The sequence below is a fragment of the Salvelinus namaycush genome, chromosome 35 (assembly GCF_016432855.1).
Source record: "Salvelinus namaycush isolate Seneca chromosome 35, SaNama_1.0, whole genome shotgun sequence".
Lineage (NCBI taxonomy): Eukaryota > Metazoa > Chordata > Actinopteri > Salmoniformes > Salmonidae > Salvelinus > Salvelinus namaycush.
Genome location: NC_052341.1, coordinates 12,955,490 through 12,969,840, shown reverse-complemented (window position 1 = coordinate 12,969,840; position 14,351 = coordinate 12,955,490). Strand labels below are relative to the sequence as shown.

Here is a 14,351-nt window from a genome sequence, read left to right as displayed (position 1 = left end):
TTCTTGCTTGAGAAATTGCTCTTAGCTTAGAAACTATTTTTGTTTGTTTTTGACCATTTTAATGGAAAACAATCACAGTAAGGTACTTAATTGTTACCCAGCAATGATTTGATATTAAGATAAAACGGCTGCATTGGACCTTTAATCACTATCAAATGCACATCACACTATTGCTCTCGAGTGGCACAGCGGTCTAAGGCTCTTGAGGCGTCACTACAAACACCCTGGTTTGATTCCAGGCTGTATCACAACCAGCCGTGATTGGGAGTCCCATAGGGGGGTGCACAATTGGCACGGATTTGGCCGCTGTAGGCCGTCATTGTAAATAACAATGTGTTCTTAACTGCCTTGCCTAGTTAAATAAAGGTTCAATAAAAAATTGCTGTGTATTCCTTACATAATCGTATCTCTTTGCTGTAGTGTATAGCCATGAAAGAATATTTTGTAAGAGATGGCATTCCTTCATTCCTTGCATGTTCCGTGTGTGTGTGTGTGTGTGTGTGTGTGTGTGTGTGTGTTGTCCTGTCACACACACAATACACAACCTTAGAACACAATGTCAGTCTGTATTGCAATACCGTTTTACACCGGGGCCCAATGCTGGACATGATAACTTAAAACCCCCTAGGGTTGATGTCCGCGCCCCCACGGAAATGTAATTAGCATAATAACAAAATCCCCATTAAAATCTGTCAGTTTAAACTAGAGATAAGCTAGAGAAGCCAGCAGAACATCCCACCTCAGATCCTGACCATAGCCTCGACATCACAGCAGGACAGATAAATGAAGAACCCCAAGCCCAGGGGTTCCCACGCCCTCCTAGCACCCCCCTGTCAAACAAGCCACAGATTGTAATCCGTATGGACTCAAACGAGAAATATATACAAGAAAATACACTTTTTCCCAAACACAGTGTCTAAACTCTAGTGTCCAAACACCCAGCGTGCCCTAGACCTTCTGTACGAGGACCAATTAGGGTCACCCAGCCAGATAATGATAAACACAGGCACAGCACTCAAGGGAGTGATTGAAAAGGCTTCTTCTACTTTCCTAAACGCACAAGTGGTTATCTCCACCCTGCTACCACAAAAAGACTTCTACCCTGCTACCATACAGCGGGTAAACGCAAGTATTTCCCGTGACTGTGCCTCAAAATCGAATGTTTACCTGGCTCACCACTCCACCCTGGACTTGAACAGCCTTTACGACCAGGTCCACCTATACAAGGCAGCAGTGCCCACTTTCGCCAGGACCCTAAAGGACATCGCCCTCAACCGCAGCCCCAACACCTCACAGGAGCAACAGATCAACGGACACCCCGCCCAGACCAGCGAGACACTCTCCCAGACATGCGGGACCCCCCAGGACGTACACCTAGAGGATCCACGCTGAGAGGACCTACATCCAGACCACAGCACCACCAGCCACATCCACACCCCCATCCTAACCAATCAATACTCCCCCAAACCAACCATGCCCACACCCCATGCCACACCTCACCTCAGGCCCACTCAGATCAAACCTATGCCCCTCCTGCCCCCCAACCCTGCAAAGAGGGCCTCAACATGAAAATCACACATACGCCCAGGCCGTGAGCAGGCAAACAGAAGCAACCCCACTCTTACTCTAGCCCAAGCCAATGGCATGTATCAGATGCTCAGCAGGCTCTGCTCACACTTACTGGTCTGAGGCCAAACCACAGGACTAACAACATTGGACACTTTATGGAAAACAAAGCCTTCACTATCTCATCCTGGAATATCCAAGACCTGAGGTCATTTGCCTTTGGCCTAAAGAGCAGGAACCTGGAATTCACCAAAGACATTTGAAATACAGACATTGTCATCCTACAAGAAACATGGTATAGAGGAGACGGACCCACTGGTTGCCCTCTAGGTTACAGAGAGCTGGTAGTTCCATCTACCAAACTACCAGGTGTGAAACAGGGAAGGTACTCAGGGGGGTATGCTAATCTGGTATAGAACAGACCTAACTCATCTATTATTTATTTATTTATTGTATTTCACCTTAATTTAACCAGGTAGGCCAGTTGAGAACAAGTTCTCATTTAAAACTGTGGCCTGGCCAAGATAAAGCAAAGCAGTGCGACAAAAATAACTACACGAAGTTACACATAAACAAACGCACAGTCAATAATACAAAAGAAAATACAAAAAATTACAATTATTACATGAACTATTACATTAATCAAAACAAAAACATTTGGCTTGAAATTCAAAAGGACATTTAATTTTTTAAACTAGGAAAGTCAGTTAACAACAAATTCTTATTTACAATGACGGCCTACCCCGGCCAAACCCAGATGATACTGGGCCAATTGTGCGCCACCTTATGGGACTCCCAATCACGGCCAGATGTGATGCAGCCTGGATTCGAACCAGGGACTGCAGCGACTCCTCTTGCACTGAGATGCAGTGCCTTAGATTGCTGCGCCACTCAGGAGCCCAATGATCTCAACAGAGAAAAATGTCCTCCTGTGTGCTACCTATAGTCCCCCCACTAGAATCCCCATACTTTAATGAAGACAGCGTCTTCATCCTAGAGGAAGACATCAATCCTTTCCAGGGACAGCTACTAGTCTGTGGTGACCTAAATCCCAGAACTGGACAAAAACCTGACACCCTTAACACACAGGGGGACAAACACATACTGTACCTGGAGGTGACAGCATTCCCTCTCACATATGCCCCTCCCCCCTTAGACACAACTACGACAACATAACCAGCAAAAACACGTCACAACTCTTGCAGCTATGTTGCATGCTGGGTAAGTGCATAGTCAATCGTAGGCTTCGAGGGGACTCCTACGGTAGGTACACCTATAGCTCATCTCTTTGCAGTAGTATTGTAGACTACGTTATCACCAACCTCAACCCAGAGTCTCTCAGAGCGTTTACAGTCAGCCCACTGACACTCTTATCAGATCACAGCAAAATCACAATCTACTTGAACGGAGTAAGAATCAAGCATGAGGCATCAAAGCCGAACAAACTACATACTATTAAGACATTGTATAGATGGAAGGAGGGTAGTATATTAACCTATCAACAAACAATTGGCCAACAACATAACTTAGAAGTAGAAAGCCTGAACAATATATTTGACCTTTCAGCTGACATATCAAATGTTCTGGCAGAAAACCTAAGACAACTAACAATGAGAAATGGTTTGATGAAAAATGTAAAAACCTAAGAAAGAAATTGATTAAACCTATCCAACCAAAAACACAGAGAACCAGAAAACCTTAGCTTACGCCTTCACTATGGTGAAACACAAAAACAATACGGAAATACACAAAGAAAAAAGAAGGAACAGAATGACAGAAAACAGCTCATTGTGACTGAGGAATCCATAGAATCAAATCACTTCCGGGAAAATTGGAACACACTAAACAAACAACAACACTATCTATCCAAAATTGAGATGTATGAATAAACCACTTCTCCAACCTTTTCGGCCATTTAACAAAGAACCAAGGGCAAAAAACATATAGCAGTGCATTCAGAAAGTATTCAGACCCCTTGACGTTTTCCACATTTGGTTACTTTACAGCCTTATTCTAAAATGGATCAAATCAAATACATTCCTCATCAATCTATACACAATACCCCATAATGACAAAGCGAAAAAGTTTTTTTGAAATGTTTGCTAATATATTAAATGTAAAAAACAGAAATACCTTATTTACATAAGTATTTTGACCCTTTGCTATGAGATTCGAAATTGAGCTCAGATGCATCCTGTTTCCACTGATCATCCTTGAGATGTTTCTACAACTTGATTGGAGTCCACCTGTGGTAAATTCAATTGATTGGACATGATTTGGAAAGACACACACCTGTCTATATAAACTCCCACAGCTGACAGTGCACGTCAGAGAAGAAACCAAGCCATGAGGTCAAAGGATTTGTCCGTAGAACTCAGAGATACGATTGTGTCGAGGCACAGACCTGGGGAAGGGTACCAAAAAATGTCTGCAGCATTGAAGGTCCCCAAGAACATAGTGGCTTCCATCATTCTTAAATGGAATAAGTTAGGAACCACCAAGACTCTTCCTAGAGCTGGCCGCCAGGCCAAACTGAGCAATCGAGGGAGAAAGGCCTTGGTCAGGGAGGTGACCAAGAACCCGATGGTCACTCTGACAGAGCTCCAGAGTTTCTATGTGGAGATGGGAGAACATTCCAGAAGGACAACCATCTCTGCAGCACTCCACCAAATCAGGCCTTTATGGTAGAGTGGCCAGACGGAAGCCACTCCTCAGTAAAACGCACATGACAGCCCACTTGTAGTTTGCCAAAAGGCACCTAAAGACTCTCAGACCCTGATAAACAAGATTCTCTGCTCTGATGAAACCAAGATTGAACTCTTTGGCCTGAATGCCAAGCGTCACGTCTGGAGTAAACCTGGCACCATCCCTACGGTGAAGCATGGTGGTGGCAGCATCCTGTTGTGTGGAAGTTTTTCAGCGGCAGGGACTGGGAGATTGGTCAGGACCAAAGGAAAGATGAACGGAGCAAAGTACTGAGAGATTCTTGATGAAAACTTGCTCCAGAGCGCTCAGGACCTCATTCTGGGGTGAAGGTTGATCTTCCAATAGGACAACGACCCTAAGCACACAGCCAAGACAATGCAGGAGTGGCTTCGGGACAAGTCTCTGAATGTCCTCGAGTGGCCCAGCCAGAGCCCGGACTTGAACCCAATCGAGCATCTCTGGAGAGACCTGAAAATAGCTGTGCAGCGACACTCCCCATCCAACCTGACAGAGCTTGAAAGGATCTGCAGAGAAGAATGGGGGAAACTCCCCAAATACAGGTGTGCCAAGCTTGTAGCGTCATACCCAAGAAGGCTCGAGGCTGGAATCACTGTCTAAGGTGCTTCAACAAAGTACTGAGTACTGAATACTTATGTAATTGTGATATTTCAGTTTTGTATTTTTTATGAATTTGTTCAAATTTCTTAACCTGTTTTTGCTTTGTCATTATGGGGTATTGTGTGTAAATTGGTGAGGGGGGAAAAAACAATTTAATCCGTTTAAGAATAAGGCGTAACGTAACAAAATGTGGAAAAAAGGCCAGGGGTCTGAAAACTTTCCGAATACACTGTACATGATAATTTACAAAACTTAGAATCAGCTATTAAAGACTACCAGAACCCACTGGACTCTCCAATTACATTGGTTGAGCTACAGGATAAAATGCAAACCCTCCAACTCAAAAAGGCCTGTGGTGTTGATGGTATACTAAACGAAATTATAAAAGTATAGACCACACATTCAAATGGGCTATTCCTAAACTCTTCAACATCATCCTCAACTCTGGCATATTCTCTAATATTTAGAACCAAGGCCGGATCACCCCAATCCACAAAACTGGAGACAAATTTGACCCCAATAATTACCTTGAACTATGCGTCAGCACCAATCTCAGAAACAATCATCTACAGTATCATCAAATCAAATCAATGTTTATTTGTCACGTGCGCCGAATACAACAGGTGTAGACCTTACAGTTAAATGCTTACTTACAGGCTCTAACCAATAGTGCAAAAAAGGTGTTAGGTGAACAATAGGTACATAAATAAAGAAGTAAAAACAACAGTAAAAAGACAGTGAAAAATAGTAGCGAGGCTATAAAAGTAGCGAGGCTACATACAGACACCAGTTAGTCAGGCTGATTGAGGTAGTATGTACATGTAGATGTGACTATGCATATATAATGAACAGAGAGTAGCAGTAGCGTAAAGAGGGGTTGGCGGGTGGCGGGTGGCGGGACACAATGCAGATAGCCCGGTTAGCCAATGTGCGGGAGCACTGGTTGGTCAGGCCAATTGAGGTAGTATGTACATATGTACATCAACAGCAGACTCCAACATTTTCTCAGTGAAAAAAATGTCCTGAGCAAATGTCAAATTGGCTTCTTACCAAAATACCGTACAATAGACCATGTGTACACCCTGCATACCCTTATTAACAAACAAACAAAACAAAAGCAAAGTCTTCTCATGCTTTGTTGATTTCAAAAAAGCTTTTTGCTCAATTTGGCAAGAGGGTATGCTATACAAAATGATGGAAAGCGGTGTTGGGGGGAAAGCATATGACATTATAAAATTAATGTACACAAACAACAAGTGTGCAGTTGAAATGGGCAATAAACACACAGATGTCTTCCTCGGGGCAGTGGGGTAAGACAGGGATGCAGCTTGAGCCCCACCCTCTTCAACATGTATATCAATGAATTGGCGAGGGCACTAGAACAGTCTGCAGCACCTGGCCTCACCCTACTGGATTCATAAATCAAATGTCTACTGTTTGCAGATGATCTGGTGCTTCTGTCCCCAACCAAGGAGGGCCTACAGCAGCACCTAGATCTTCTGCACAGATTCTGATAGACTTGGGCCCTGACAGTGAATCTCAGCAAGACAAAAATAATTGTGTTCCAAAAAAGGTCCAGTAACCAGGAATTCTATCTAGACACTGTTGCCCTCGAGCACACACCTACCTCAGCTTATACATCAACACCACAGGTAACTTCCACAAGGCTGTGAACGATCTAGGAGACAAGGCAAGAAGGGCCTTCTATGCCATCAAAAAGGAACATAAAACTCAACATCCCAATCAGGATCTGGCTAAAAGTACTTCAATCAGTTATCAAACCCATTGCCTTCTATGGTGGTGAGGTCTGGGATCCACTCACCAACCAATAATTCTCGAAATGGGACAAACACCCAATTGAAAAAATATACTTAGTGTACAACGCAAAACCCCAAACAATCCATGCAGAGCATAATTAACAGAATATCCACTAGTTATCAAAATCCAGAAAAGAGCTGTTAAATTCTACAACCACCTAAAAGGAAGTGATGCCCACACATTCCACCATAATGCCCTCAGCTACAGAGAGATGAACCGAGAGAAGTGTCCCCTCAGCCAGCTGGTTCTGGGGCTCTGTTCACAAATGCAAACAGACCCCACAGAGCCGCAGGACAGAAACACATTTGGACCAACCAAATTATAAGAAAGCAAAAACATAACTATTTGACTCACTGGAAAAAAATCTATCAAATAACAGAGCAAATTGGAATACTATCTGACCCTAAACAGAGTACACAGTGACAGAATACCTGACCACTGTGACTGACTCCAAATGTAAGAAAATTCTTGACTATGTACAGACTGAGTGAGCATAGCCTTGCTATTGAGAGGCCGCCATAGGCAGAAGACAGGCTATGTGCACACTGCCCACAAAATGAGGTGGAAACTTAGCTGCACTTCCTAAACTCCTGCCAAATGTATAACCACAGTAGAGATGTAAATTCCCACAGATCACACAGACCCACAAAGAATTTCAAAACAAGTCAAACATTGATAAACTCCCATATTTGTTAGGCAAAATACCACAGTGTGCATTCACAGCAGCATGATTTGTGGCCCATTGCCATGAGAAAAGGGCAACCATTGAAGAACTAAGAACATTGTAAATACAACCTATATTTATCTGTTTATTTATTTTCCCTTTCAAACTTCAACTACTTTCACATTGTTACAACACTGTACATAGCCAATAATATAACATTTGAAATGTCGATATTCTTTTAAAACTTTTGTGTGTGTAATGTTTCCCTTGTTTATTTCCCTTTTGTTTACTGTCTATTCCATTTGCTTTGGCAATGTAAACATATGTTTCCCATGCCAAAAAAGCCGTTTGAATTGAATTGTTTTTTTGCTTTGGATGCGTCTCAATCCACTGCATTCGCCGATGTCGCTCATCCGCACCTGTGGTGAAAGTTGACAGAGCTAGAGCAATGTTTGTCAAACCATGAGACATCCCAAAAAATCATCCTTCTCACAAAATCGTCTGTAGCGTCTGAACGGTTTGTCTATAATGAACCCTCTATGGAAAGTTGAGACTCTCACGAACACCATGGTGTTGCTCAATGACCCCAACAAGCATCTTGGGACTCAAGTCGATACAGCCGATCTGTCAACTTCTGTCTGTAGCGTCCGAACAGTTGGGGCTACACACTAATATAATCCCTCAGTGTGAAGGTGAGACTCTCACGAACAGGGCTTGACTGTAATGGGAGTAGACAGTATTTTCCTGGTTAATAACCCATTACTATCTACACATGAATAAAACAGATTTATCTGTGTTACATCACCAAGTTTAGAAGTAAACTCATTGATAAAAGAATGTTTCACTACTAGAGGATACTACTGTATTATCTAGGTCTAAGACTATATTTATATATCAGCTAAGAGTTGTTAAAATCCCCTAAAGTCAATGTCTGTGCCCCAGCGAAAATCTAATTAGCATAATAATCCATCTCACATAGCCGCATGCGGTGGTTTAACACTTTTAACCTTTAACGAGGCAAGTCAGTTAAGAACAAATTCTTATTTCTAATGACGGCCTACACCGGCCAAACCCAGACAACACTGGGCCAATTGTGCGCCGCCTTATGGGACTCCCAATCACTTCCGGTTGTGATACAGCCTGGATTCAAACCAGGGTATCTGTAGTGCCGCCACTAGCACTGAAATGCAGTGCCTTAGAACGCTGCGCCACTCGAGAGCCCTTAAAACAATTCCATATAGGTTAGTAGAACCCCCCGGCTTAGACAGGGTTGACTGTTTAGTGTATCGCTCAGATATAGGACAGACACTTTTTTTGTGGGGACTATAGTTGTTCCATCTATTGAATCTGTTATTCAGTGCATTTGTATGGGCTAATAGCAGTAAGGCCAAAAATAATTCCTCATCAAATATTATTTTTGATACTTCAAGGGGTCTTAAAATTAGAACCATCACAACAAAGTGCTTACCTCCTTAGTTTAGAAATAAATTATTTTGACCGTTTTAACCACATTAGCACTCTGTTTTGAAGTAAGAAATAAAATGTGTTCCACATTTTAAAGGAAAATGACACAAAAAAAATACTTTTGGGACAATGGGACCTATAATTATTTGCATTTCAAAAGTCACTTCTGACCTCCATTACATTTTAGTGATTGCCTCCTCTAAACACCAGGTGGCGATGTTGATCACCATTTTATTACTAAAGCATGATCCCTTGACTTTCGGGTTTCATAACCAATGACCGAGTTTACACAGGCAGCCCATTCGGATATTTTTTCCACTAATTGGGCTTTGACCAAATCACAGATCTTTTCACATCAGAACTTTTTGGAAACTGATCAAATTTGTAAAATAACAAACAAATGGGGCTGCCTGAGTCACACATTTTTGGTTGTTCAAATGTGTAGTTTATGGAATGCATAATTATTTTTCAAATGCACCAGATGTCAATGTCATTTTGGATTTGTGATCAGTACCTCAGATGAAAAAGTCCATTTATCCTGATATATCCTTTGATTAGACAGAAGTTTCTCTATAATAGTCCATTCATCAAAGTAAACAATAACATGAAAAAACAAAAATGATAAAACAATATTTTTTTTATTTTGTAATACCATATATAATGCAATTGCATATCTTTGGCGAAAATAAACTTTATAAAACATTTTATTAACAGAGGTTAGCATACAAAAACCAAAAGGTGTCTGTCTAACAGACATGGCAGACGACTGACTGATACTGGGTTGGCAGCTTTAGTTAGTTCAACACAAAACGCTTTATCAGAATCAATAAATTGCAACTGCATTTTTGAAAAAAATACAAATAATTTTTTTTTAAATCGCATAATCAATATCCAATAACAAGTTTTCAAACAATGAAGCAATCCTATGTATGCAGCTTTGAGTCTAACATAATGTATCACTGTGTAAAGTGAACGATATAGACCCCTGGGGTACCCCACGGTGTGTCTTAGAGCCCCATGTCATGCAGTTATTCCTAAAGATCCATCTCAAAAACATTCACTTACTAAGAGACTCAGGATAAAGTTCACTTTGAGTCTGATAACATCTTCCTTCTAGCTACAAGCACTACAGCATGAACAAGTTACTGGAAACTGTCCTCAACTATCTAAGTTTAAACATAAGTCCATGGGGGTACCAAGACTAACACCAGGGCAACCCTCGGGAACATGTAGATGACTTCTATGGTGGCAGGATCCTAACATGTAAGAAGGAGCGCCAACTAATATCTATGGTGCGACTACTTCTGGCAGTCAGAATATTATATAAACTTAAACAATACTAATTCAGATAAAGGCTGTGAAGTTTGATGATTAAAATCAACTTTGCAGAGAAGAAGTTCTTAATAGTTAGGGAATATCCATTCATCTGAAATGTCTACGTCGGCTTTCTCTGTACAACACCACTGTTGGCAAAAAAGGGTTCAGGATCAATTTGCTCATAAATTTTCTTCTATCCAGTTCAACAACAAAACAATCGGTACACTTGGCAGTCGTGGAAAGACAAAATACATTGGCAAAATACTTTCTCAGACACAGATATCTTTATCACTATATCACATAGTGAAAGTATTGGTCTATGGCAGTAAAATGAAGAAAATAAAACAAAATTCATCAAAATAATTTTCCAGAGGGGAGAGAGGAAGTAACCTTTCCACTCGCTTCAAATGACCATTATTTGATAGAAGTTCCATTCAATCGTCCCATTATAAATTAATTATAATAAATACATTGATGATTTAATGGACAACATTAATTTGTTCTTTGTTTATTCACAGACAGTGAATGTCCATCTGTCCATCATATTTAGGAGAACCGCGGCTTAGTTCTAAGAACAAAGTGATTCCCATTCCTGAACAACAAAATAAACTGCATGTCAGACTAAAGTCAGTCCACAAGGTCAGAGTACTACATTTCCTGTTAGTTGGCTTCTAGGGCACCAATGTTACTGTCAGTCACACAAAAACTGTGAGAAGAGGAACATGGTCGCAATGGCACAAATTAATGTTTGGCACTGCATGCAATCTATATTTATGGAAGTGAATTAATTTAACATTATACAACAGAAGTGGAAAGTTAAGTGGGCTCATGACAGAGGGCAGTATACAGTCATACAGTGAACCAACTAAAAGCAATTCTATCATATAGGCATGCTGTGGGCTTTTGGCATTTTGCTTACTAATGCAGGTTAATGCATGCAAGCGCCGAAAGAAAACCAGTCTAGCCTCCTCTCTTCACAAGTTCTGTTGCAACATCCTGTACTTCCCGTCACTGAACTCTATGCAATCAACTGGCAGTAAACACATTACTGTACAGCGGAGCTAAGAGGGTGGTGTGTTTCCTGATTTTGCCCTCCCTCCTCCGTGTTTTCTTATTGTGGAGCAAGACAAACCAAAGCCTCTTTCTGTCAACACAGTCTAAACTTTGCCACAGCCAACAACAGGCAGTAAGTAGTACAATATTGTCAATCTAACCTCACTACAACGTTTTTATAACTAAATCCTTGTCTTAACTTCCCTTTGGCCTGAATACTAAGCGTCAGTAGGTGTGACTAATATTACATGATTGAAAACTGAGCAGCACATCTGCCAGTGAGTGCTCTCATGCAAGCGCATCGTCTCGGGATCACGATGGTTACAACCATAGCTGTGTTTCAGCCAGATACACCTTGCATAGGAGAGGATAGGACAGGGTAGGACAGGGTAGGATAGGACAAGAACAGGATAGATCAAGAGAAGAATCACAAATACAGGGGCCTGTGTCAAATGTGTCATTTCTCAGGTTTACACACTAAACACAAATAATGTATGTATAACAGAATAAGAGGGGCCACAGAGGAAAAGCCATGAAGAGGAGTGGGTTCTGATGGTACGACGACGTAATGACGTTTTCCTCTCAGTGTAGGAAACCAGAGTGGACTCTTGCCAATCTAGCAGTCGGTCATCGTTGTTTTATTCCTATTCTTAACACGGCAGTAGCAGAGTTCCAACATTTCCTTTGTTGCGTTTCCCCACCATGCTATTAAACCCTGACATGGAACCAGTCCAGTATTCTGCTCTGGGATCAGGTTGTTCCGATCACACTCTAAACGGCCAGTGCCATGAATCATCTCACTACTTCAATACATTCCCTATATTGTATTGTTTTTAGACACCAGTGTTGTCATCAACCCAAGAAGAATACCAACATTGAACTAATTAAATAATATAAAGAGCAGTTTAAGGTTACAGATCAATTATTGCATCTCTCTTTCTATGTTATTTCCAGACCAAGGTTGTCGCCTATCAAAAAACAGTGGCATGTTTTTATTTGATTTTTGCACGGAGAAGGGAGAAACTGACGAGAAGATGAGAGGTTAGTTGTTTGTTACAGACATGCACTCATTCTCTTATAAATAGGTTCACTTGGAAGAGGATACAGGTTGAGGAGGAAGCATGCAATGCTTTGAGTTTTAAAAACTTTAAGCTTTTTCTGGTCTCGTCTTTCTTTTATCGAGAAGAAAATCCTTTGAATTGCGAGGATCTGTGGCGAAGCCATCTGAAACAGGCAGTTCGTTTTGGAAAGATGGGTATTGTGATGGTTCTTCACAGTAGACCCCAAGCACCCCACTTAACCCCACCCACCTGACACGCCCGAGTTACAAAAGTCTCAATATGGCTTTATTCTCCTGTGTGAAAGATACTATTGCCATTTGTTGTGTTGGGATAGGGAGGGATTTCCCATCCCATCGTGTCAAACCAAAAAACTGGCTCAAAAATCAGCAATCAGAAAAGCAGGAGGCGGCACAACCTGGACCTATCAGTAGGACACACAATCAGATCAGGGTTACAGGGGCGGGAGTCTGAGGGCGAGGCAGTACGACCACCTCATTTCCTGTTCAGTTTTTTGCTCTTGGCACTGCGTTTGTTGAGCTCCATGGAGGTACGGATCCCAGCCAGGTGAAGCAGAGACCCAGCCGCCTCCTTCAGCTCCTCATCCAGCTCCGGCTTGGCTGTCACCTCCCTACGTGCCCTCTTACCCGCCGGGCACTTCACCGAGGAGGAAGAGGGGGAGGGGCGACGAGGAGCAGGACGGGAGTGGCTGCCCCTCTCGTCCCGGTCCCCGAGGTCGGAGTCCTCCTCGTCGCTATGGAAACCCTCGCTGCCGGCACGGCGTGGGCGGGGCCTGGCGTGGCCTGGGCCTCCTTCATCCAGGGAGGAGAGGGAGGAGGAGGAGGAGCGGGAGGAGCAGCGCTGCAGGGCCATGCTACTGTAGTTGTGGTCCTGCTTAGGATCGCTGCTCACCAGGACCAAGTCTGGCCGGGACAGGTCCAGGGGACTGTCTGGATCACCTGGGAGAGGGAGGGAAAGAAGAGAGAGATGAGGAAGTAAGGAGAGGAGAGGGAGAGAGATTGAGGAATAAACCATCTTCACACTAAAGAAACTGTGTTTCTGAATGCAACAGGGCAGTAGGATTAGTTTGTGAACAAGAGAGTCAAGTGTTTTTAATCCAATAAGCGGCGGGCTAGGGAGTGTCCGTGTGTCCAGCAGGCTAGGGAGTGTCCTTGTGTCCAGCAGGCTAGGGAGTGTCCGTGTGTCCAGCAGGCTAGGCAGTGTCCATGTGTCCAGCAGGCTAGGGAGTGTCCGTATGTTCAGCAGATAACAGCAATTAAGATTCATAACAACAGCAGAGGCAGAAATGTCTCGTGGAATGAACACTATTAAGACACATGGGGGGGAGGCATGAAATACAACACCACTTATTCACAGGAAGATAATTCTATATGCAACCTTGTCTGGCTTGGAACGGGAATATGCAGGACTTCAACTGTGCTGTTGAGTGTACATAGTAAGCAATAGAGAGACACAGGAAGATGTTTTACAAGGGGTGGATAGATGCTGGGCGAGTGATGCTGGGCGAGTGATGTAAAAGCATTAAAAGAGGAAAGCATGAAACGGGCGGGTGACAGAGAGAAAGTGGAAGAGAGACAAAGAGAAAGGGTGGAGAGTAGTAATGAAAAGGTCACAGAGAGAAGCAAAGAAGAAGAAGAGGCATGGTGTGGGGTGGCGTCTCTTACATGGGTTGGCGTGGTGATGACCAGGGGCAGAGTTTAAGAGCATCATGGCAGTGGCAGCATCTATGTCAGACTCTGGAAGAGGAGAGAACATGCATGGTGGTCAGTGGAATAGCCTGAGCGCGTGTGTGTGTGTGTGTGTGTGTGTGGCCGGCTGGCAAGGGGGCTGTAGAGGGGTAAAGGAAGAGAGGATTCCTAGCTCTCTCCATACCACACTTCAGGGGCTCTAAATTATTTATAATCAACTAGAGTGGAGACTGAGTGCTCTGCTCTACACTCTATCAGCATCACCAGGGCCTCTGTAGTCAAGGTTACCAAACAAGAGGGTAGGGGAGAGAGAGAGAGCGTTAAAGTGAGAGACACCGAGACAGAGACACACACACACACACACACACACACACACAC

At 42.9% G+C, this 14,351-nt stretch overlaps 1 protein-coding gene across 4 annotated transcripts in view; it reads right to left on the bottom strand.

Moving 5' to 3' along the window:
• Positions 1-9,455: 9,455 nt before the first annotated feature.
• foxn2a (forkhead box N2a) overlaps positions 9,456-14,351 on the bottom strand; it is a 30,928-nt gene continuing 26,032 nt past the window's right edge. For all 4 annotated transcript variants that reach the window (XM_038975397.1, XM_038975396.1, XM_038975398.1 and 1 more), the window contains exons 4-5: positions 13,950-14,021; positions 9,456-13,223 (exon numbers count right to left, since the gene is read on the bottom strand). In XM_038975397.1, the coding sequence (XP_038831325.1) occupies positions 12,760-13,223; positions 13,950-14,021 (536 nt within the window). In that variant the 3' untranslated portion in view covers positions 9,456-12,759. The remainder of the gene's footprint in view (positions 13,224-13,949; positions 14,022-14,351) is intronic.